At 38.6% G+C, this 26,426-nt stretch overlaps 1 protein-coding gene across 7 annotated transcripts in view; it reads left to right on the plus strand.

Annotated features, from left to right (window-relative positions):
- LOC139813080 (protein abrupt) overlaps positions 1-26,426 on the plus strand; it is an 84,482-nt gene that overhangs the window by 26,324 nt on the left and 31,732 nt on the right. For 3 of the 7 annotated variants that reach the window (XM_071778354.1, XM_071778359.1, XM_071778360.1), the window contains exons 2-6: positions 3,320-3,660; positions 3,922-4,182; positions 4,268-4,441; positions 4,537-4,766; positions 6,567-7,379. In XM_071778354.1, the coding sequence (XP_071634455.1) occupies positions 7,170-7,379 (210 nt within the window). In that variant the 5' untranslated portion in view covers positions 3,320-3,660; positions 3,922-4,182; positions 4,268-4,441; positions 4,537-4,766; positions 6,567-7,169. The remainder of the gene's footprint in view (positions 1-3,319; positions 3,661-3,921; positions 4,183-4,267; positions 4,442-4,536; positions 4,767-6,566; positions 7,380-26,426) is intronic. The other 4 variants (XM_071778356.1, XM_071778355.1, XM_071778357.1 and 1 more) reach the window with 4 other exon arrangements.

Here is a 26,426-nt window from a genome sequence, read left to right on the forward strand (position 1 = left end):
ACATGTACCTGAATTATTTTTAATCGCGCATAAAATCAAACTACATAAGAAAAGTGTATAACAATTAATTAGAGCTAGATGCCGTTTTTGGTCGGACTAAATCTTAGTAGCCTAATAATAATATTTCTGTGTGAAAATTTTGTATATTTTTTTTCAACTCATAATTAGTAAACTGCGCGAAAATTATTTATCATTCTTAAAACGCACCTTCTGTGCAAAAATATATAAGTCGATTTACAAGCACACTAATCTAATATTCGGTAAATACAACAAGTATAAGTTCCTATACAACAAATAATGTTATGCGGCAAACGTTATAATAACATCAGCTTATCTGTATCCAATGTTAAACGAGTCTTGCGAAACGACCCTGCAGATTTTTTGAATCGTTTATTTAGCCGATTACAGGCCTATCCACAGTCTCGTATCGTTATCGGCCATATATCACCGGGAAGAACACATAACGCGGATGCAACCAACCGAACATTAAGTGTTGCGAGGCCTGTAAAAGTTTTTAAAAATCTAGAGTCTCGACATTTTGGTCGGGTGAAGACTGCGGATAAAACGGTCGTAAACCGAATGATGTTGAGAAAATTCCGTTGTAGATTCCTTTTTTGCCAATAGATCGGTTAATATTGGTATGTTCCGCTATTCGTATGATATTAAAAATCACCTTTTCAAAAAAGGTAAAAAAAGACGTTAACTGCCTATGCCTGTGTTCACTTTGAATATTTCTTATATATAAATTATTCTAAAAAAATAGCATTTATTAATTATCAAGGAATCATCAATATAATATTTCTCTCAGAAATATACTTCAGACAAAATAATTTATTACATAAATTGAAAAATATTATTTATTATTGATTATTTTATCAGTTTTATATTTAGCAATATTTTATATATGTCACTTATATTAGCAATTTTCTGTATAAAGAGTGCAAACATTTTTAGCGCCTCTAAGCCACTGCTTTTTTTTATTTACATTTTATGAGCTTCGATATTAGATGTTTCTTCTCAACATATAATGACAATCGAGTGTCTAGGTATGTAATTCGCATAATGAGCAAAATCTATGGATTTTGCATAATGACCTTCGTCGTCACTTGCATAAGCCATGATAAGGTATGGCATTCATCGTTTTATAAAATTGTTCGGTTATTATTTATTAATACCTTTTAGTTGTTGAGACAGCGATAAGTTAAATTTGTGTTTTGTTTTTACTAATTTACCATCCTATGATGAAAATAGTATTAAATAAATAACAATAATCTCTTTTGCTATTGTTATTTCAATTTTGAATAATATTTATTTCTTGTGCAATATTCACATGATTCGTTATGTAACTGATATCAATGTAAAAACGTGAAATTTAACAAATCATTAAAATCATAATTTTTTTCAAATTATTAACAGGAATTGAAATAATAATATTATTATTAATAATAGTTTTTGTATTATAGCAAGTCTTGCACTATCAAGTTATTTGATGCTTTACTAAACTTGTTATACAATCATATTTTTCTCAAAAAACCATTCTGATTAAAAAATCGGATAGATTTTGTTCAAAAAGTGTTTGAAAAATACTCTTCGAATATTGATATAATGTGCAATAAATTACGTGCAGTATAGAGAGCCAGAATGCATATGTCAGCCTACACGCATTTTACACACACACACACACACACACACACACACACACACACACACACACACACACACACACACACACACACACACACACAAATATACATACGCGCGCGCGCATACACAGAAAGCCTCGATGTTATTTACATATTATTTACACCTTTTTTAGAGATATTCTGGTTAATATCTAGTCAGAGTTCTAATATCAAGTAGAATGCCTTGATTATAATGGGGAAAGAGGCTAATTGTTTCAAGTAATTGTTTATTTAAGAAATGTGTTTATATATGTATATATATATATATATATATATATATATATATATATATGTAGGTCCGGAAGTATGTTCCGGGACTTTTATTTTTTACATCGGTATATTCCAGGACATTTGGCAGTTTCCAGGACTGTCCTGGAAAAAATTCATTTCCTACGGCACGTTTCGGGACAGTTTTTTGAATCTGATTACATATATATGTGTTATATTCCAGGACTGTACATTTCAAAAAACGTAAACAGTCCCGGAACATACCTCTAGACCTACATATATATATATATATATATATATATAAGTTAATTATTGTAATGTATTTAAGTAAAATTAATTTGTTAATAACAAATTTAAATAAAAATTGAATCAAAGTAACAAATCTTATTTAAATATTCAAAATAGAAACATGCATATACATAAATTCATACACAATTACACATACATATACATATTAAAATAACTCACTTCTTTTGATCAAAAAAGTAAGTAAATCGTCACAGTATAGGTAAGAACAGTAGGTACATTTCGTGTCAGTGCCTTTTTGATCTTGGCGGCAAATCATCCGCTATGTTGCTGATTGCGCGAAGCTTCATGCACAATGAAAAACACAGGCAACAGGAACAGAATAATATTCCCTGTTCCTGTTGCCTGTATTTTTCATTGTGCATCCAGCTTCAGTTATCATGCAGTTACCATGATAATCGCCATGTTATTAGTTGCGCAAATCGCCATAGTCATTTCCAACTTCTTGACGGAATGTACCTACTGTTCGATACAACAGTATAAGTTAAGTAAGAATACTTAACTTACACTGTTGTATCGTGCGCTCATTCCTTTGCTTATTTTGTTTTAATCATTCTCATGCGGTGCTATAAACTGGCTTTATTTTGGCTGAGACGGAAATTTTAGTTTCTAGAATTTGTGATACTAACATTATATGATGTACAAATTTCTCCTTCGATTGTCGTTCTTTTTTTTATCATAATCCAACTTGAAATAAAACTTTTATTAATAATCAGAACATAAAAAGAAAAGAAACGCAAATGATTTTTTCTCTTATTTGCATCTTAAATATTAATATCGTAATAGCATTATTTTCTCATTCGTATGCAAAAATTGATGAATCAGGAAAGATTTTTTAATGTATCGAACTCTATTCATTTCGTTATTATAATTAATGTTATAATATTTAATGATAAAGAGCAATAATTCCTAATTAGTACGTCAATCAAACAAGCGTCTTCATCATCCAAGTTAATATTCGAGTACAAATTCAAAATTCAATCGTTCAAGAGAATCACTGAAGCATTTCTCATATCACTTTTTGAGATCGAATTCGAGTCACTTAATTTGTATTAATTATATGTATATCTATTACATGTCTGATGCATATCTATTATAATTAGGAAAGAAGAGTGGGTAACCTGAAACACAAAAGAAATTAAACGAAAAGCAAAAGAAAGGAAAAGTGAATAAGAGCCGGAAGGGGAATGGTAAGCAAGAATACCAGAATAAGACAAAGTGTCTCTGTCATATAAATATTAAGGATAAAAGAGCGAAGAAGAACCTTTGTAGGCTCATTTCCCGGCATTGGATGTCGGACTGACGCGTCGACCGCGACGCAGAAGAATAGAAGGTGCAAGCATTTCGGTATGCGCGAAAAAGTGATATACACTGACATCTCCGAGGAAGAGTTAAACATTAAGAAGGGGCGAGAGAAAAAGAGAAGATTTATTTCCATCATAGGGTAAATATTTAAATATACTAAGAAACGTGTATGAAAGACTTGCATAAAATAATAGTCGTTACTGAACAACAATATTAAAAATAAAACAAAGGGAGAGCTAATACACACAAAAAAAAGAAATATTCTAAGAGATATGCCATCAATACATCAGTATCATATGATAAATAAATTGATATTTGAACATGTAACTTTCTATTTTTATCGTCTCTATTAGATTAGAAGTTATTAAACAAGTAATATTGTATTACGTTTTGTTAACAGCTTGCAAGCCAGGAAGCGCGATGGCGCAATGCAAATAGTTCCTCGAAAACTCGAATCCGACCATCAATATTACACAAGCGAAGTGGCCAAATAATCAAAATAAAAAAAGTAGCCACTTCAATTTTGGGGAATTTCTACTGCACATTTGTTAAGATTGATTTAAAAATTTGGCAGGTTTTTCACCTGCGGTTAAGAGACTGCGACTCTGTCTCAATGACCATGTTTTATTAAAAATTTCGAGGATATGTAAAACTTTGAGAGGTAATTAAATAAATATGAATCGTTATGATTACAAGTAAATTAAATATGACTAATATATATATGTACGTATAATATTAATTTTTAGTATTGGACATCGCTGAAGTTCGAGGTGCAACTATTGCCACGTGTATTTTAGCTGACTTTCCATCAGGCCGGATAGATACTATACTTTTGTACAGATACTACAGTATCTGGAACTATTTGGTACTATAAACTAAAGAAGAAGTATCCAAGAAGTTCAACGCAGGACATCTCTAAGGTATTATTTATTATTATTCATTTCAACAATTTATATAGTATTGATATAGAGAAAAATATAATTTTTGTTATTTAAAAATCAATAATTCATTTTAGTGTTTATAACGTCGAAGAGTCGTTCTTTAATAGAGAATCTCTATATTGTCAAAAAATATGTGTATTTTTTGACAATTCCTTATATTCAATTTGTGGCATTTCAACATACTTTTCTTAAAAGTGTGATTATAATCATAATAAGCATAATCATCATTCATACATGGTATGAATACAATTTGAAATATCTCTACCTGGCGTAATCGATTTGGCATCTGTGGAGAACAAATTAGGTAAGTTATCCCATTTGCTTTAGCACATTCATTGCCCTATGTATATTTTAGCTGACTTTCTGTTTATGTGAGATAGATAATTTTATATTGAATAAGACAGTAGAAAATGCTAATATACGGGGTGATAGCTTGGAAAGTTCGGGAATCAAACCGGGATCTTTTGCTCGACAAACAACTAGTCTAGCACTGAGCTATTTAGTACCCTTTTCTCTATACGACATTAATAGGAAACTTTAAACTTAATAAAAAAAGAATGATCTAATTATTCAACGTTCTGACGTAGATGTCAATTAATTTCTTTATATAAGTTATACCTGATATAAATTTTTTGTGGTAAAAGGTTTCTAAATTCAGAATATCATATCGGTTGAAATATCATATCTGTATTATATAAAATACGGATCGAATTGGATTAAATATTAAATTAAATTGTTTTATTATTAAAAACGCATTTTTATCTTCTGCATCGGCTTGTAATTTTTTACATCAAATTATTGATTTCATAATCTTCAAGCCTTCAATACGTTTACGAGTTACGTTTATTAATTTACTTATGTATCTTTAAACGTATTTTATTTCTCTTTATACGAAATTGTTACATTCATTTTATAGATTTGTACGAACATTGTTGTAGATTATTGAATATTTTATTGGAATTTTATAATATATAATGGAGATACACAACTGAGATTTTTATTCAACTTTATCATGTATCTGTTTTATTTACTAAATTGCAAGTCACAATAACATAGAATATTCTTGAGTATATTAAATTGATTTTTTAAATTGTTTCTACGAACTCAAACGAACATAATACTAAATGGGTGACTGTTTTTATTGGAATTTTCGTGGCTTTTATAATTTCGGCATAAACAACGTGTAGAGGCTGCTAACGAAAGGTTAACGAAAAAATAAATGTAAAAATATTTTACATCGGACGATTGCGCACGCTAAGGTCGATTGAACAACTCCATTAACAGCGAGTTTTACACTGTCAAGATAATACCTAATTTGTTCATTACGAATGTGGCGCATTAAAATTTAAATTTTAATCGTCTCCAATGAGTCCCGTATTAAAAATGTAACGCATAATGCGTCCGTTACGAATTACATATTTAAATTTTCATGGACAATTGGCCAGTCAGTAACCATTAAAAATGTAATCTTTGATTCCCGGGAACTGCATAAAAGTTTTACCAATCTATGTACATAAATTATTGATAGCATCATACGCGCAAAATTAACGTATTTAATTATAATAAACCAGTCTACTTAATCGCTGTCTTGAATATATTTTCCTGCATTAACACATTTCTAAAGAACGATTTATGTTTATTATACTTAAGCAGAAAAGAAGATTTGATACAATCTAATTACATACAAACCATAAATATAAAATTATATAAAAATGATAAGAAAAAAAAAACAATACAAAGTAAATATATTTAACCATTCACTACGAAAATTCTAGTGATATTTTAGCCATACATGGTATGTTAAGAAAATGAAATAAAAAAGTTTTTTAATGCTTGAAATTTTAAATAATAACTGAGTTAAATATTAATATTAATTTGAAAATGTAAGACGTTTAAGTTTTGAAGAAAAACTGTATTTGAAACAAGTAGTTATTATCGTAAGAGTAATTATCGATGATTCGATTGGACATCGCAGATATATTTTCGACTCGTACACTAGATATAGATAACGATCTGTCGAAGACAGAAGAATGTCGATCGACGAGTGTCCTACTTATTTACTTTGTATTGTACGCATACATCGTCGCTATTTGTTTCCTTGTAGGTAACACGGGATTGCCTCACTTTCAGAAACAGTAGAGGACGCCGGACGCCAACCGCGAGCCATCAAAATAAGCAATAGCGTCAGTAGCGTAACTTCGCGAAATACATACGGCAGCCCTATCATCTTGTGTTCTCGGTGTCGTCGACGTTTTTACCACGCGCTTCCAGGTGCCACTTCTATCATGACCCAAGTACTATGAAATTCTTCAACGTGGTGCACGCGAAGTTTCCCCTATATCTACTTTTATTTGGGCGCTCAGTTTTCATTTGTTGGCTCGCACTTCTGACGACGGCCGTCGCGTTAAGAGATATCCGTGACGATCTTTACCGAAGCATCAACATCGAACAATTGCAGTACGAGGTCGGGCGCCGTGACTCGAGTTACTCGAGTAATTACGCTCAGTCGGCTCAGTGTAAATTCGGGTGCGATTGAGTCGGGAGGAACGAGAGCGGGAGATTTCGAGAAACAGAGAAAGCGGAAGCGCGCGAGTGCGAACTAAAGAGAACCGGTGAACGTGAAGTGGTGGCCCGAGGGTGGAGTGAAGCACGAGGAGCGGTGAGCACGATAGCACCGCGGGTCGTGAGTCTCAAGGGGACGGACGCCATGGCGGCTTCTTCGTCCTCGTCGACTGGCGGAGAGCAGCAATACTCTCTCAGATGGAACGACTTTCAGGCGAGCATCCTCAGCTCCGTACGTCAGCTGAGAGATGTGGAAGACTTTGTCGACGTCACGCTCGCCTGCGACAGCTGCAGCTTTACCGCGCACAAGATCGTTCTTTCGGCATGCAGTCCGTACTTCCGAAACCTGCTCAAGGTCAGTGCGTTTTTCATCTCTTTTTAATCTTTCTTATAATTAAGCTACGAATTCAAAGCTACTGACAGAGTGCTTTAGTCGAGATCAAAGTTATTCTAATATCTAATGATTATATTTCGTAACTTCACAAACTCGTAATTTATTTGTTATTTATATCGTTCCGACATAATTATTAATATTCTTTAGCGTGTAATAATTGAGAGAAAGAGAGCACAATTGATACTAAGAATATTGTGCGTGCGTTTTCTATAACAATTAATAAATCTTGATGCATTAGAAAAATGAGAAAAACAATTTCAAGTGTGTGATTTTACTTTCCATTAATATTACGGTCACATAATTATGAAATACAAGTAAATTACGACCTAGAATTGTAGGAATATCATTTTTAGCTTAGCTAAAGGTTAATATTTCAACTTTAACACAAATTTGTAAAACCTGTCGGATTTCGCAGCGATGCATTATTAAGTCACAGAGTCAAGGAATGTAATTTAGCGGTCACTGCATGTGCGAGCGATGTGTAACTCGATCGTAAAGTAGAAAAGTCGAGTCAGGGTCGCGTATGACACAATGTGTGTGGAAATGCTAACACTGCGATGGTGTAACAAAATTATACATGATCGTAAAATGCACTACTTATTACTCTCTCTTTATTTACGGAAACTGATATCTTTCAGAGCATCTATGTTATAATATTTGTTTCATAAAACTTGAATTTAATAGCTATGGATGATGGACGATGGGCGAACGAGCATATCGTTCTAGTACGAGATAATATACAAACAATCTTATTCAATTCTATTTAATATTTATTTTTATTTGTAACGTTTTAAGATAATATCTATATTAAAATGCAGATGTCAAGTCTTAAATGATATTTAACACGATATTTATTGATGACTATGAATGCGTCATACAGAGTCGAATTTGGAGCCGAATCATTAATTTTAGCTGCTCCAGTAATAATTTCTACCTCCAGATCTGCCGCTAATCTTAGATCATTAATGGGTGTAGTTAGTGACGCTGGTGAGTTTTAACTTGGCGTTTCAACTTTCTATAATAAGATTTCTCACTTAATAAGACCGAAAATTTATAAACAAATTGCTACTTAGAAAAAACCAATATTAAAAATGATAAGTCAGAATTACTTAAAAGACGAAAGAAATTACGTTTCTAATATTGAATATTTTGTATCGTGCCATATATATCTTGTTCAATATTTGTTCTTTCTTCAAAACGTTTTACAAATTTTGCCTAGCGTTATGTATTTTAAATGTATTTTAAATGTATTTTAAAAAATTATAAGAGAAGATAAAGTTTTCTTTTCCTTAGAGAATGATAAAAATAACGTAAGAATTTATTCACATACGGATTATCACGCGTGCCTTAATTTTCTTTCAATTTGTAGTTAAGATCAAGATGTATTTTTTGAATGCCATACCGTCGTCATTTTTTCTGTAACCGGTTAACAGGTCCGCATGCTTTGCGTAAATAAATGATAAGGAACGATCTTTCCGTATTATGATTTGAACGAGGGTCCGTGAAGTTTTATGCCGTTCCGGTGGGTGGGTTAAATTTAAATTGCCAAGAGGGAATAAAAGAAAATCCAAAGAAAGAAAGTAGGCATTTCTTAGCGAGGAAGGGTAGATAGAAGGTAGATATCACACGCCGCGAAGAATTTGTAAGTCGCGGTTTCCTCTCTATCTCGATATCTCGGTTGAGAAAAATTGAGATAACACATAGCAGCAAACTCGTAACATTTCTCGTCGTGTTGTGTTGCAGTACATTTGCCGGAAACGGTAAATTCAATAACATACATATTAATTTTACAGTCGTGTTATCAATGCATTTAATAACTATTATAAATAATGAATTTTGTGTTTACAACACAATATGTTGCCGGACATTCGTGAACATAAATTAATCTATTCAAACGTTTGAAATTGACGAGCTTGCATAATAATGCTGGAAGAAGAAAGTTTAAAAGACATAAATATAAGTCTTCTTATATAAATTTCTTCTATATATAAATTTATAAGACATAGAGACGTGTGTGCACGTATGTGTGTGTAGTATGGAAACGCTGATGCTTCTGTTGCCATTATTTTAAAAATCAATACATTATTTTCTTCACGCTTCAATTAATATTTTTATCGAGTTCGTAATATGTATCAGCCCCGATGCCTCGTGCAAAATTCAAGTATCCGACCAAATTTTTCCTATCAAAAAGGGCAATTTTTATATTTTTTACCACTCCACATTTTTCTCGAACTGTTTTAGATTGAGATAGTCCATTGCACATTCTTATTCCTGATAGAGCGCATAAGTAGATGAAAGTAACTCTAGTGTCTTATTTCGCGCATTACTGCAATCGCGAAATTATAATAACTCTGGTAGTAATTATATACTCTAATTGATTCGCGAACAGACACGCAGCAATCAGACCGGTTATTGCCTCATAAATCCCGGACGTTACAAATCATCGTAAAATCATCAAGAGCGATTGCATGCTGCTATCCTCTCAGAGAGAATTGGATTTCGTAAAAATATATATAAATAACTGCAATGCGGTATTGAATTATGAAAGAAACAATAATTAATATTTATGCAATGCTAATTATTAGATTTTCCTTGACAAATCGTGACATCAAAAGGACAAAAATGAAAATAATATCACGCAGGGGAATAACGCAATTATCACAATTAAATATAATTGTCGAGATAAAACAATATTATGTGATATATAATTTGATAACTCCATGTCTCTCTGTGTGTCACGGGATTTTACGTTATAAATATCTATAAATAAATGTTATTTAAATTTCTCAAAAAGTCTCTCCTGTATCAGAGATATTTGGCACAAATCTGTCGCGATGCGTTCTATGCATCAATTCGAAATCTTATCAAAGCGATTCATCCCACTGAATTGTCGAGGTAAGACCGTATCCTTGTGTGATGAAGCTCACAAAGGACTTCCGGTTCGATTTGCATAATAACGTGATGTTCGAGTCATCGCTCGACAAAGATCCTCCCCTTTCGCGAGACACAATCGATCACTTCAACATATCGTCGCGCTGTCGTCAACAGTCCGCTCTTATCGGTGGTATCTCTCCGAGAACCTGTTTCCTCCGCATGCACTTCGCTTTTGATCGGTCCTCATCACTGCCTTCTCATCGCAGCGTTCTATAGAACGTGTTCCCATATAGATAGACTTTCTTTAATTGAGCGGTCCAACTCGGCATGAAAATAAAAGTCTAACAGGAAGCTTGACAAATAAACCTATTTTGTTATCGCATTAATGGTTTTTTTATAAGTATTTAAAAAAAAATTGTGAATCCTTGATTTGGTTTTACTTTTAGAATTATCACAGTTTTCAGATAACGAAGTTTGAATAGATAATCTGCTGGGGTTTATTCAATGTACTGATCAACTACGGGTAATATTATCGAATAATCAGTCAATCGGCATTCCGAGGAATTCGTACGTCATATAGTATTAGGTGCAGAAAATACTAACAATATTATTGCCTCTTCTAAAACGATGGCATTTAATATGCCATGTCGGATTTCGTCATTCTCGAGTATTATTCTGCGTCGAAACAACTCGGTTGTCGTCCAAAGAATGACTCGGACTTGGAATGAAGCGGCCGACTTTCTAATTGACGCGTACCACTAATTGATTTTAAGTGTCGGGCAGTACTCGAGGCGAGTTAATAAAGCTTACACGTTGGCCAAGCTGTGCTTACGTCACGGCCGGCTACGTGGACACACGACACGATGGCGCAGGATTTTATGCCGTATCGCTTGAACCTCCGGACACAATTACATTAAGGCCGACCGGCTACGTTGTAACGATGGGTGGAAAGGAGAGAGAAAGACAGAGGGGGGGGGAGGGAAGGAGGGAGAGAGAGAGGGATAACTCATCGGTATTAACAGTCTTCTTACAACGAAGCAGCAACAGGAGTTACCATTATGCCGGCATTAATAGCAGACGCTCTACCGTATTACTCGCTTTTTGTTTGCCCACTTGCGCGATGACGTAGGATTCCGTATTGGTTTCGACGATCGCCTACTTATTGTTAGCGTATAAACAGCGCCGTGTATAACGCTTATGGCCGATATGGCCTCGAACGCCGGCGTAATCAACGCTAGCAGCTATAATAAAGAGGCGCTTTCGCGTATATGCGAGAAATTTGGGGGAATGTCGTGACTAACGATAAAAATAAAAATATGAGGAGATGTGTTCCCGCGGCGAACCCGTGCTCTCTCTGAATCTCCTCAGTGGAATCTTCTCGCGATAACAAACTATTGCGTAACAACGGGGAACAAGCGTTATTCCCGGGGGCTGTTTTTCCGGGAATATTTATCCGCTATGCTGGACACTTTATTGTATCATTTTCATTTTATTTCCCATATTAATTATCATGTAGTCATTCGCTCGGCAAATAACACGGACCGATAAGCTCTCACACTCGTTCGCTCGCTCGCGGGAGACCGTGTCCTTCCGAAAATATTTTCCGATTTGATTTAGCGCGATGCACGTGTGCGATGCGATGCGCAATGATAACGAAACCGCCCGAAAGCTCTGATAGAGGCGCACCTGAAACGATGGATGATTTATGCGTCGATGCATCGTCGCGCGTCGATTTACGGCAAACTCGTTCATTTGACTATCGGCCAGAAGTCCATGACGAATCGCCCGGTTATCGAACCGTACCCGCAATGATATTTGCCAAAATACGAATAGCGCGCGTGTATATAGCTAACTTTCTCTCTCTCTCTCTGACGATAACAAATGCTTCCCGCCATACGTCGTTTCGCTCGTAAGCGTCATCCTGCAAATCGCAACAGCGGGATCGATCGTGTCCGATAGGATGTTCTCTACTCGGTGTCGATTTATTTTCGTGAAATAAATTCGTCGACGGGGATAAATCTTTGCGAAGAGTCGCGAGATGCAAACGCGATGTAACAGTAGCCCGATTTTACGGGCTCTATAAATAATATCGAATATCTTTTTCCCAAAGAGCCGCAGTGATTTTTACGGGAGAACTGTGTTACACATTGAAAAAAATACACGTTAAGTAAATTTGACTTCGTTACAGCGGGGAGGTCGACGGGTGACATTAATTGCGCGGACTCTAATCTGTTAATTAAATCGGAACTACGCCGGGACCCGACGGACCGAGGGAATAAAGTGAAAAGTAGCGGAGAGCAAATCAGATGATTAAAGCGTGGACTAGATCAACTGACATTTACGGCGCGGCCGCGAGAAGCCGAGGGAACGCGGGCGAGTCATGTTAATTTCTGCGCGCCGACACAAAGTATTTCATTTCCTTCGAACGGTCATCGCCGCCCGTGGATATTAATGGAACGTTAACGGAGTTATCTCTAGCGCCGCGCCGTGTCGTGACGGCCTCTGAAAGGCGCGCACGCCGCTTTGTTAGACGTTGATCGGCGGATTAATATCGAAGTGTCATGGAAACAGGCTTAACGAGTTTTCGCAGCTTCTTGGAGCGCTTAGGGATCCGCTAATGAGTGACGAAGTGTGTCCTATTCACGCGTAGCAGAGATCTAACATAATTTATACGTAAGCTGCTTTTCGAAATGTTTCACTTGCGAATCTATTGATTAATATGGGATCGATTTTAGGTATCTGAAAAAAGATATCGGAGATATCAGTAAGTTCCTGGTTACGAGAAATTGATAATTTTTGCTTCTTGCTAATTATATGAATATATAACATAAATCTAGTTTTTATCTTAACGAGATCTTAGCGTACCGAGAATTTGCTAGATAACCGTTATCATCCTCTAAACAGAAGTTCACGATAATTTTAAACAGCATCGAACGGCGCGTGCACTTTTCCACTTCGCATTGACTTAATGATTTCTCTCCGGCACGTCGTGTGTCCATTGACACCGGAAGGAAAGTCGCGAGCGGGCTCTTTCTCCTTGCTCTCTTCGTGAATGGTGACAGCTCGGTAGTAAGCGCAAGTTACAATGCTCATTCATTTTGCTTAAGTACAATTTAGATTATTTTCAAACATTTCTTCCTGTTCAATCGAAAGAAATCAATTCGCTCACGAGCGGTGGACACGCGCGTGTATGCGCTATATTAATCGCGACGCTCGTTCGCGCTCGCGTGCACGAGCACTGCCGGCGACGACGTCCCACGCGACGCGCGCGCGTGAAAATAATAAGAGCGCCGGAGACGCCGAGATAAAGCAGCAGACAAAAGTCCGTTATCTCACCCCGACGGTTTTTTTCAGCCGTAATTAACAAAAGTATGTGCGTTAAAATCGTGCAGCAGCTGAAAATGAAGGGAACGTATGTAATGATAGACGGGCGAAAAGGGATAATCAAGACGATTGATGCTTTACGAATAGCGATTTTTATCTATATAACTCTTTGCATAATGTGCTACGTAAAATTGAAATTTTTATGAAGTAATCTACTATTATTAAATAGCCTAATAAAACTATCGATATGTTTATTTGTTCGCCGTATATATTTCGATGCGTTGTATAGATATTTCGTGACAGGACATTAGCTCGGAAGAGAGCGTACGTCAGAGGATGACTGTGTGAGAGGGAATGTAAGTGTAGCTAGAAATAAGTCGCAAGAAATATAAATGAAGGGAGATGAAAGCGGAATGGGAGTGAGGTGGAGGTTATACGAAGAGAAGAGTGCGTGCGACGCGGGAAAATACTGGAAACAACGCGTGCCGAGTGCAGGATAGAGAAAATCACGCTTGCACAATCCCATCGTCGTGTGGCGGGCAAGGTGCTCCATATTCTATATTTAAAGGCGTTCATAGGGCAGACTGAGATATACCGCATACGTGTGCGTTCGTGCGTGCGTGCGTACGTGCGTATTCACTCCGTTTTCCCCGTGCCTCTCTTTCTCTTTTCTGTGACCGGTCGCATTTAAATTTATCATCGATGCGCGCCGTCGTGCCGTTTCTGCTAGTCCGCACGCACGTGCTGCGTGGTGCGTGCATTGGTGCGCGTACACGCATGTGCGCGCGCGAGACTGGAAATATACGAGACGTGCGCGGGCCCGTTTGTTTCCGGCTGTGCGTGATGCGAGACGCGACTGTGTAGCAAGAATCTTAACGCCTTAGCATCTATTTCTAGTCGAAGAGCCTCGCGCGAGCCGGATCGACATTAATATCACCGAGATTTTGATCGTTTTGGAGACGACATTGATTCACAGCGATTAAATGGGGACTTGTAAAACTTGGCGAATGAGAAGCCTTAATTGACTAGGAAATTTGTTAGAATTTTAAGATATTAAAGGTTTTGATCATTTAGATTACAAATAAGTAATACGTGTTTTTTTTAATTGTTAATTTCAAGCGGATTTAATCGAAAATTTAAAGGCTTGATATCTTACATTTGCCAATTTTCTGGTATTTAAAAAGAAATTCCGTGCAAACTTGTACGCTACGATTTCCACTCGCGTTATTCGCCTTCAAGTGAAAGACCTAAGTGTCCAGCTATAAATTTAATTGCGAAATACGGCTGGTGATTAGGCTGCACGTGGAGCAAGTACCAAGGCGAGAACAACTGCGGCATAAAAGGCAATGAAAGTCTCGTCTCGCCTCTCGGCTCGGTATTACGTTTCCCCCAAATAACGTTTTTGGTCGCTTTAATTACTCGCTCCAGTATATTGCCGTCCCTCGGCCCTCCTGATCTACAGCGCGGTGATCTAGAGCGCACACGTTTCAAGCTGAGAGTGTGATCACCGTTATACACGTGCGCGCGCGCGCGCAAGGGGCGCTTAATGCAGACTTAAACGACTACGTCATCCCGCACGTTACTCATCGAAGAGAGTTCCTTTTGTATCTCGCTCCTTATACCCTCGTGCTATATCCTACTCTTTCGCTCCCGCTCGCGCTTCGTTTTGCCGTTAAGTACGGCGCTTATAAACACTGTAATTCACCGCTAATGGAGGGGAAAACGTGCCGTGAGAGTGGTGCCAGCGATAGCTCGGAAATTGATCGTAATAAGGAGTAAACCGCCTTTCTTTCTTTTCAGGCCGTCTGCCACGACGACAGATGGCGATCGTTGAAATAATTGCGCGCGAGAGCTCTTTCGATTTTTCGATTAATCTCTCTCTGTAAAGAAATTAAAAGAAGGAATTTTCTTTAAATACAACTTGTCTCTCCTACTTCTTGAATGGAGCGCGAGCGCGCGGTTCTCTCGATTCGTCAGCGGATCTCTCTCCAGTCTTCTACGTCTGTATAGAACGCAATAACGTTCGACGCAACGATCGCGAGCAAGAGCCTAGTTGCGCGATTGCTGTTGATCGAGTACGTTACGTGGGCGTGCTTGAGCATGACGCACGTAATCGTAAACAGCAGCATGACGCGCTGGGAGGCGGAAGAATGGGGCTTTGATTAGGCAGGCACTCAACATTAGCGAGCGTCCAGCCCAACCGATTCCAAGAATAATACGCGACGAACGAGACTATTTCGAACGCACTGGATAAATGTTTCAAGACTCGTTGTTGGGTGTTGTAGGTATCGGCGCGCTGGAGCTATATTTGACCGGGCAATAACGGTTACGAGTGGCTCGCCCCGTGGGGATTTACGTGACGATGCCACGGACGACAGATATATGTGTCTCTTTTATACAGAATTCAAATGATTCGTCGCCATTTTTACGAATCAATAAATTACTGGAGAAAATAGCGACTCGAAAGCGTATTATAGGAAATGATAAGTGTATCCTGTTCGTAAATTTAGCTAAAATCATTTTTTCCTCCTTCCGCGCTAGTTTTTCGTTGTCGTTTGCGAGTTTAAATGTCATTTCATTTGTTTAATAATTAATTTTCCAAAATTGTTTCGGAAATGAACATTTACTCTTCGTTTTATATATGTCGAACTTTAAATTAAATTGATTAGTAACACGCGTTTAGCGTATCGCCACATTTATATGATTTCTATGATTTCGTTTCCGGTAATAATCCGAAGTCATCAGATATCTCTATCCATTTCCAAATTAACTTATTGCATATTAATTAAGTGTACACATATATCATTAATTACTAAAAATCTAGGATGCAGCTAATCGGGTACGCGCTAATTACTATATGTAGAGGAATGCGGCAATAGCGCTCGTGTAATAATAATAATAATAACTATTGTTATATTCTATCAAATTATCGTATGGCACGATAATGAATACGGCTTTATGAACTAATCGTGTCCATCGCAAATTACACAACAATTCACCGCCCACGTTTTATTTCAAGCCAATCTCCAAGAGTAGTCTTGAACGAGCCGAACGGTCACGTGGAAATATCACGTAGCGCTGCTGCCGGCGCGGCGGCCGGCGTTGCCGTAAAATAATTATTCCTTTCCAACTCATAAAAAGCGTAATTAAGTCGCTGTCGAAACACTGTAGACGTTTGCTACGATATTTATGTGCGCTCGTTTCCTCGATGTAATATAACACACATGGATATCCTACAGGGATATCACAATAGAATAGAGTATATCTATAAGTTAGATTAGAAGGATGCTCTAATGAAGCAATAATTGGCCCTTAAAACCGGATATTCATTTTCATATTCTTACAATTTACTTTAATGCAACGGAGATATATACTTTATACCATATAAATAATGTTGCTGTCTCTTTCACTCTCGTGCCAAGAGCAAGTACTCGCTGCTTCTTATACTCGCACGGCCAATTATTTCGCAGACGGCGCAGCAAGTTTTGCTCTCGTTTCGGGCCTGCCGATCGAGGGCTGCTCACGGCGCGGCGCGGCGCGGCGTCGAATTTAGGCGGACGTAGTACATCTGTCGACCATAACGCCATCCGTCCACCGGATCGTCGCCATAAGTACCCGAGCGCATACATGAGCGAGCACCATGGGCGAGACGTGCGCGCGGCAGATCTTAAAATAAGATCGGCCACCGCGGCCGCGCGCGCCGTAATAAATTTCTCCGCGTTGCCTCCTCCCGCATCCTCGTCGCGTCTCCGCTCTCTTCGCTCCTTCGCTCGGTGAAGTGCCACCGAGAGCGAGAGCGGGGCCGAGAGGTGGCGGAAGAAGAGAGAGAGAGAGAGAGAGGAAAAAAGAGAAACGTATACCCAAGCGTGAGTCGCGCTGGGATCTGAAGAACGAAGAACGACGAAGCCAACCCCCGTCTCCCCCGTCATGTATACGCGCTCACATCGCGCGCGTTGCTATATATGTTACGATGTAATTCAAGAATTTGACCGCTCGCCCGTGATGACATTCAGGCGGAATTAAAGACGCGAGCTGGCAACTGCCAGACTTAAAAGCACCATGATCAGACTCGGGGAATATTTTTAAAAATCTCTAATTTGACTCGAGCGTTCACGATTGAACCCAATACCTCAAGTTAAATAACATTTTGTTGTTTTTAACTACCACGTGTGTCGAAATTTATTATTTTAATACAAAACAGTATTGTTTTAACTTCATTGATTTAGTTAAATTACATTGTTTTAGTTAAATTAATGACATATTGAGAGTAGGAGCAAGGGCGATTTATATAGGAAATTCAACAGTGTTTTTGGCTTTATGATTCGTTTAAATAAACATTATTTATTCTTGTGACTATTATATTTATTTTATTCGTATCACTTTCTCTAAAAAAATCAATTTTTTGAGATACTTGAAGTGGGAATTTAAAATGAAGCACGCTGTATGATGATAATTTATTTCCGCAAGGACGTTCCGTTCGAGGTTGATTCACGGATTTGCCAAAATGCACGCTTCTGCCTTTCGCGCTCGCTTGGTTCGGAAGCGATCATCGCTCTTACTTTTCGGAATGTTACCTGAATCACTTCAGGCTAACAAACTCAGTTAACGAAAGTTTCTTCTTTAATTCAACCCGCAATTTTTTCCAAAGATACTTGCAATGTCACTGCGTAAGAATGCGCGGTTGTTTTCTCGTTTTGCGCGAGTCTCTTGGGCGACGCATTCGACTTCAGGGATTTCGTCTGAATCATGCGACGCGACCTATTCGCGACTTTTGTTAATTTCCTCAACATAAAACCTTTCTTAGAATTTCGTTGATCAAGGAGATAGTTACTTATTAATTAACTAGCTTCTTGAATCTGAATCATGTATGCTGAATCATGTGCGTACAACGGTATTGAGGCTCACAGAACTTTCAAACGAAATATGCGACTCTTACCGGAGATATTTAAATTAAATAGCGTCCCGTTACTTCTCTCTATCAACAATGCCGGAAATGCTAGAAAAATTGTACACAGTATTTCATTGTCATAACTGTCTTGCGATTAGGATCACTTCTAAGATTAACTCTAAAATTTCTAGAATCATGAATAGGTTTTTTATTTCACGTCGTATGATAATTGATAGTGATTCGGGTTCAAAGTTGAAGTAAATACATCCGTTCCAGACATATATGTTCTTATTTTCAATGCTAAAATATTTATATGTAACGACGAGGTTAGTGTTGCATGGCCTTTCGAGCATCCAATATCACTATCTGCATCAGCATATTCCGCAATACTCCTAAATTCATTCACATCCACGAGCTCCCTTATCTTAACCATTCGGTAAACATTTCCTGTTCAAATTATCTATTTCCGTAAATAACGCTCCGTCATTTTACTCGTGTTTTGCCAATCGTAACGCGCATCGGCCGCTGCAGAGAGCCGTCACATATATTGCGGTATTATTCGGTTCGTTGCGTCGTATGCAAATAATAAATCGCTTCACGGCGTCGTTTAATTGCTCATTATCATCAATTTATTAATTTACCCATCGCTATCGGTATTTTGCAGACGCTGGATTTTTTTTATCCACGGCCTCTCCTTATACGCTCACATTATTCCACCGGCTAAATTCCGCCAGTTCTACGCGATTTTCTCGCGAATGTCTATGGCGATCAGCACGCGCACGTGTATCCTGTCTCTTCCGTATACGGACGTTCGCGCGCGCGCGCGCGCACACACACGCGTGCACACGTTCTCCGGATACTGTGTAACGATCCGTTAATAACGTTACCGTTAACCGCGCATTAGTGGTCACCGCGGCTATTTGCATATCGGATCGGTAATTTCCAACCGGCGCGACGGCAGAGCGAGCGTGAGTGTACGCGAACGGTCGGTGAGAGTGAGTGCGCTCGCACGCGCGCGGATTCCGCGCTGCCCGCGAGGCGCCTCGCCGGTCACCGCACCGCACCATGAATCGGCCATTACGGTGATTTATCCGTCGTCGAATCGAAGGCGTCGCTGCCGAAATGGACACCGTGCGCGCCGTGAATTTAAAATGCGCGAAAGATCGACCGGGCGCGATAAGCCGCCTAACAGTACGCGGCGAGCTAACTATCAATTATCTCGACGTCGAATAGGTCGGAGGACTTTGGGGGAAGGAACGGGTATAGGTATTCTCTCACGGAGCAATATCTGGACCTTGGACTAAAGTGTTCCGCGATAGTGTGCTCTGATGCATTAAGGATCTGGCACGGCACAACGCGCGGCGGAGATTAATGAGAATGGATGATAATGTGGGTGGACAGATCGTGATTATTTATTGCACGTACGCGGAAGCGCGTTTAGGTTGTTCGAATGAGGTATAACGTTTAAAAGTCGTTGTTCTCCTTTGCGATAATTACCTCCAAGCAGTTCTCTTCATCGCGGACACGCTGAAGAAAAATAGAGAATTTAAAAGTGAAACTAAATGTATCGATAGTTTATCGATACGTCTACACGCCTATAGATGCAAAATATCCATGTAGAACCCGATAATTGTGCAGCGACAATTTCTTATTGTTAACAATAGCGTTTTACTGATACGAACATTAGTAAAGCGTTGTATAAAAGTTTTAATGTCGGGCACTTGTTTCGGGCGCGCGACTAGAAAATTCGCAAACCGCGATGCCGGACGCAGATAACGTGAACACCAGACATGTATTATTAATGGATATCTCGATTATAAAAGCGGCCGGCTATTATATATCCGTGCGAACGGTTCTAGGTAACAGGGCTAACAATAAAATTCGCTCCTCGCCGCGGCTTAATATTCCTTGACTTCTCGATGCATTTTGCATCCCGTTCAATCATCCCCCTCCCACCACATTTGTCCCCTATCTTTTAAAATATCCCGCCCGCTTCGAGTGCGGCATATCTAAATATATCACGTGACTCGTATTGTATCAATTCTAAATAGCAGCACGAACCCGCGCGAGAGAGAGCAAGGTCGATAAAAGAGCTGCAGAATGTACCTTCCACCCTTTCTCCCTCGTTAAAACCGGTGACGTTCTTTCATTACGTGTGGTCCGTGTGCTCGATTTATTATTGGAACTTCGGAAATCTTCAATACCCGGAGCATTATTCAAACCTTCGCGTTTAATGCCAGCCCGATTCCAAGTTTGATTTGTCGCTTGATTCAATGCTAATGCGGGCTGAGAGAGTCACAATTACAAGCGCTAAACGCGTGGTGAGAACACGAGCAAACGCGCATTGGATTTTTATGCGCAATTCAGCAGTACTTTGTCTTGTCAGAAGTTATACCGCAGAGTGATAATGTTTCATCCGCTATAGGAAAAGTAACGTTATTAGTTTGGTCAACTCGACGTTTTTTACATATAAATTAGACTTTATTCGATGAGAGATTTAACTTCTTTTTATACAAGTGCGGTAGAGGAATATAAGTTTACATTTCTCTTAAGGCTTTCGCACACGAATCGCCAGAACCATAAACGTAAAACGTAAACGTAAGCTGAAGAACCAATCGGAATATTGCTTTAGGTTTATGTATTCTAGAAGACCGGTTGAAATCCTACTTACTTCTGCTTACGGTCAACTGTATCATCATTTCTATCGTCTATCTTCTAGAATACATACAGCTAAAGCAATATATACTGATTGGTTCTTCAGCTTACGTTTACGTTTTACGTTTAGGGTTATGGCAATTCGTATTCGAAAGCCTTTACACCATCCTGACTTAAAAAGCAATATATACATTTTTTTTTCTTTTGGTGGTATCGGAGGAGTAGGTGTTTGTTTGCAGGAATGCATCATATTGTGAATGCAACGTGTTTATTCGTGGGTAGGGTATCCATTAATTCGCGACGGGCTCGCTAGCCGGTATATTCTCGTTTTTCGTTAGTGCGCGCGGATGTACTCGCATTACGCTTAATGTCACGCGGCCTAAGCGGCGCATATGCGGCCAGCAAATTAACGCCGGTATATAATTGTGCTGTGTGTGCGACTGTGAGCGTATATGCGCTCCGTCTTTTCTGTCCGGAGCGCGACGCAGCGAAATCAACGTCGTACAGAGAGAGGCGTTATACAGCGCGCCGCGCCGGCGTATATCTGCGAAATTATACTTCATTTATATTGCCGCTGCACGCAATCTGTGCTACGTTCTGTTAATAGAAACATGAACAAGTATCTCTTGCGTTATATTCGTTGAAATAGCCAAACAGCGTCCATGTTTGCCCATATAAATAACTTTATATCTGTAATTGTATATTAAAACTCCGTTCCAACACTAGTAAAGTAATATGTTTATGGCTTGTACAATCGTTAACAATTCACCTGTCCTTTTTGTCGTTTAATTATAAGCATGGCAAGTTTCTTAATCGTAAGTACCTATATCCACGATTAAAGTGGATTTTTCTTTTAGCGGCGTTCGCGTTTGCTCAATTCGAATTTTCTCCTCTTACCGAGGCATCATCTTTTGTGTATGCGCATAATTATGTGGGATTACGCAGAACATCGCCGCGCAGCAACTCCTTTTTTTTTTCAATGCTCAACAAAGACGGACGCGCCTCGCCTTTCGGTGTCCTGTTCTCTTTTAGTGCTCGTATAACGAAGCGAAAATGTCGACGCGCGTACCGAGACGCGCATTATGCTGCATGTATTTTTATCAACGGAAGTGCGTCGTTGTACGTGCGCGCATTCCTGCTGCGGCTGTCTGGAAAAGGCGACGCCTGGAGAAACGCGCGCGATGCACATTTATTGTCTTCTCCCCCTCGCTGTACCGGCAGCATCGGCGTCGCGATCCAGAATCCACGGTGAATCAATATCGGGAAGGTTGATAGCGTCGCGACGGTGACGATTACATCGTTATCTCGCCGCGAGTGAAATATTTCGCAATAGCGTAGCGGCGAACAGTCTATCGGTTAGCATAGAGGCAATGCTGCATTAATGCCCGATTGGCGTAATTGTACAATGGCACTAATGTGCTGTTGTCTGCGATTCAAAGGGAACTATATAACGGGGAAGGGTTGCTTATATAAATCCTTTATAAATCCAAAATTATTTGGATAATAATTTTGAAACAATTTGATGTTATACAGATTGAAGTACTTATAAAGTGTTACAGAGATCAAAGTGCTTCGCATTTTTTTCAGACCTGTTGTTATTTACGTTAGAACTGATAATCGTGTAATAACGAAACAAATGTTTGTCAAATAATTTCAAGATATAATATTAAAAGTAAACTTAATACATATGTAGGTATATATAAATAAATATATGTTGAGATATATATATGTATATTAATATATGTTACATATATGTATGTACACATATACAATGCCAATCTGTGCGTACAATAGATTTACCTTGACACGGATAAAAGATAACAAATCCGCTTAATTCAGTCAACAAAATTTCGATGGATTATCAGTCATGATAGTTGACATCTAATGATTAATCCCGTTATCTGTCGCTGTATCTTGTAAATCTAATTGATTGCCGTCGTTACTAGCGCGTGTGAATTGATGTCGACAGCGTTGTTAAAAAAAGCAGGAAGTTAGTAACTATGTGCGAGGTTTGATCGATACCCACGCCGCTATTATCCTACGAATTGGCTGGATAATGCGAGGAAAGTTTAATACGTGCGTCAGTGAAACATCAGACATCGAGATAAGCAGATAAGAGAAGCGCAAACGTATATATGTGTGTATGTGGTTACACTCACGTACGTGAATTCCCGCGAAGTAATAGATTCGAATGGACAGTAACTCGCGATATCAAAACAAACCAATTATTAAAAAGTCCTGAATTATTTAAATGCTAAAGCGTTCGAATATTTTAATATTCAAATGCGAAAATTAATTAAAACACATGAATATTCACAAATAATGGGAATTTTTTTCCGTATACTTATAGTAAGCGATTATAACTGTCGTATTACTTATCGCGAAAATAATATAAAAATGGTAAATACTAGCTCTGAAAAATAATAACTGATCGAAATTTTCCTTAAAGAATCAATGTTTTAAGTGACATCGAATATCGACAGTTCCAAAAGTATTAATCATGTATATCAAATATGTAACAAACAATTTGATTCTTGCACTGAAATAATTTTAGCAATTTCGCGCTCGAATGGACAAGCGGTAACGTTAATTCCGTATTCGGTAAAAGCTGAATCCAACGGGTCGAAGATCCGTTGCACACCATGCGTGCTATTGCGCACACGATGGTATTTTCGATGATCGATGACACGCGCTCCGCCCGGCATATCGATCTTCTGCAAACGAGCGTCGAACCCATCGCTACTTATGCGCATATGTAGGTACGTGATGCCGGCGATATGTTTTGCGAAGCCACGACTGCTAGCGTGCACGCCGCATAACCGGATCAGAAACCATGCAATCGTATCTACTTTTCTACTTATGGTTTAGTTAGGGTGCTTCTCGCGCATGCGATACCGCGATGTATGGCCGTTGTACGCGATTACGTATCCGACGTTTCGTGACACTTGGCGTTCTTTGTAATGCGCGCACGCTATAAACTGTACAACGACACCCCTGTATATTTCCTTTTGTGCGCAATTTAAATGCTATCTTCTCTCGCGTGGAACAATTTGGAGTTTCGTCGAAATACTGGAGCGACGCTTTGTCGTTTTGATATATAATGAGAAAGCAATTTTTAAGTCAAACACTATATTGTACTATTATAAAAAAAGATTATAATTTTCATAAGTTATTTTTACAACGATCGAAAATTTCGCGACAATACTTATTTTAAGAATTGAGATGCATCCGATATCTTATGGATATAATAATTGGAAAGAAAATACTTTTATATTTATTTATACTTTAGCTTTGCTTAAATTACAAAGTATTCTTTCGTTTACTACGTTTCTTCTCTAAATAAATCATTTCCCGACTACAAACGCATTAACTCTTGGTGCGAAATACCAAGATTGCTTGTTTTTTTCTCCCGTTCATTACTCCGTTTAATCATGCAAGTCGTGCTAAATAATTTTAATCATAACTCACGGCGTGTTCGTAAACTCTGGAATAGCAATACCGAGTGTGCCTCTGAAAATAGACGCCTGTGTATTACAAATAAAAAAGATATACGGCCCGTTATAATGAATACCGGGAACTCTCTCGAGGAGTTAAGGGCTCTAGCGCGCCGTGTAGTACGTCTTGCGACACGCTCGGGTACAAGTCCGCTCATTTTCTAACAGCGTATCGTTAATCTCCGCCGCCTCCTTCATTGTGTCTCTCACGCATGGCCCCCCCGTTTATTTCCACTAATCAATTATCGGTACCGCTCGATCACGCGGTTGATTCCTAATCGCCTGCCACGATGCTTCCCCGCGCCGCTGCGCGCTGCTCTGCGGATTTTAGAAAGCGGACGCTCTGGATTCCGCCGCGCGCGATCGCTCACAGGTGGCTGTGTAATTATGGTCGAACGATGCCGGTGATACGCGGAGCACGTTTGATTCGAGGAAAAATCGTGCATGCACGGTGTATGCACGCCGGGACCGTGCGAGGAGCTGTTAATAAGGCTGGCGCAACGTTTCCCACGTTACGAGTCATATGAGCCTTGATGCACGAAAAATCAACGACGGAAGCTTACCATCCGATTAGACAAATGAGATAGACTGTAATGATGGCTGGATCGGTATCTTATTTACATTCCGTTTTAGAGAATATTGGCTTTCGCCAAGAGATATAGATTCGATATGTGTACGTTGACGTCAAGTGCGCCGATCAAATTCTGAGAATCGATTAAGTAGGTAATGCATATCGGTAAATATTGTACTATCCGTCGGCCATTTTTGATGATTGAGACAAATTGTTCGTTGGATAAAGTGTATACGAGCAATTTACCAATTAGATTTCATTTGATAACAAGCAGCACAACGATGTGGTACTACAATAAGATCTTTGATGACAGGTTGCATCAATATTCTCCGTATAATTCTGTGTATAATTATAATAGAATTAAATGTATGACTTCTTTGGAGACTATATACATTTCGCGAGCAAACATCCGAGGCGTAATTAGCAGATATGTCGATGTATCCTTGCATACACAGTAATCGAATAAGTATCGTCCGTTAGGGATTCATGATATATATATCTTGCAGATCGATACGTATCTCGCAAATTAATCGCAGGCTCTTTGATCATTCGTCTATTCTGACGCACGCGCGATTATACAATTAATTATTGACCCGTTTTAATCCCGTTAGGTCTAATTAGAGAGGATGGTGTCTCGTCTCAAAGTTGTTAATTGAGTTGGTTAATGCGATAAAGGAGTCCGTAGCGTTCTCATTCTCCTCTCTTCTTGCACCATCCATTGTTTCTCTTCTTCTGCAACTCTGTGTCGCTTTATCTCATTTCGCTGCGGAATTCTAAAGGTGTGCAGATACCTACAGACAGTGATTATTTCCACTACTTCAATTATTTGAGTTATTCCCATCAACGAGCTTTCCAGCACCCGATAAAGGTATCGGGGAGAGAGAATCGTATATGCCATGCTTAATATTCACAAGACCTCTGAATAAATGCGTTCGTTGAAATTTCGCGAAGATAAACGCTTTTCATCGAGAAACACGTTACAAATTCAAAGAAACGTTTATTTATATCTTTTACGCTGAAAATTCAGGACGATAGATTTTTCATTGGTGAACGTTATATACCTCCTTGAATTGTAACACAAATGTGGTAACAATAATAAAATATTATGACAACGGGATATTCTCGATCGTTCGCAATTGAAATTTCTTTTATTTTGCGTCGTATAATAAGGATCGTTTATATTCAATCGTATAATTATTATT

Source organism: Temnothorax longispinosus, chromosome 5 (genome assembly GCF_030848805.1).
Source record: "Temnothorax longispinosus isolate EJ_2023e chromosome 5, Tlon_JGU_v1, whole genome shotgun sequence".
In the NCBI taxonomy this organism is placed as follows: Eukaryota; Metazoa; Arthropoda; class Insecta; order Hymenoptera; family Formicidae; genus Temnothorax; species Temnothorax longispinosus.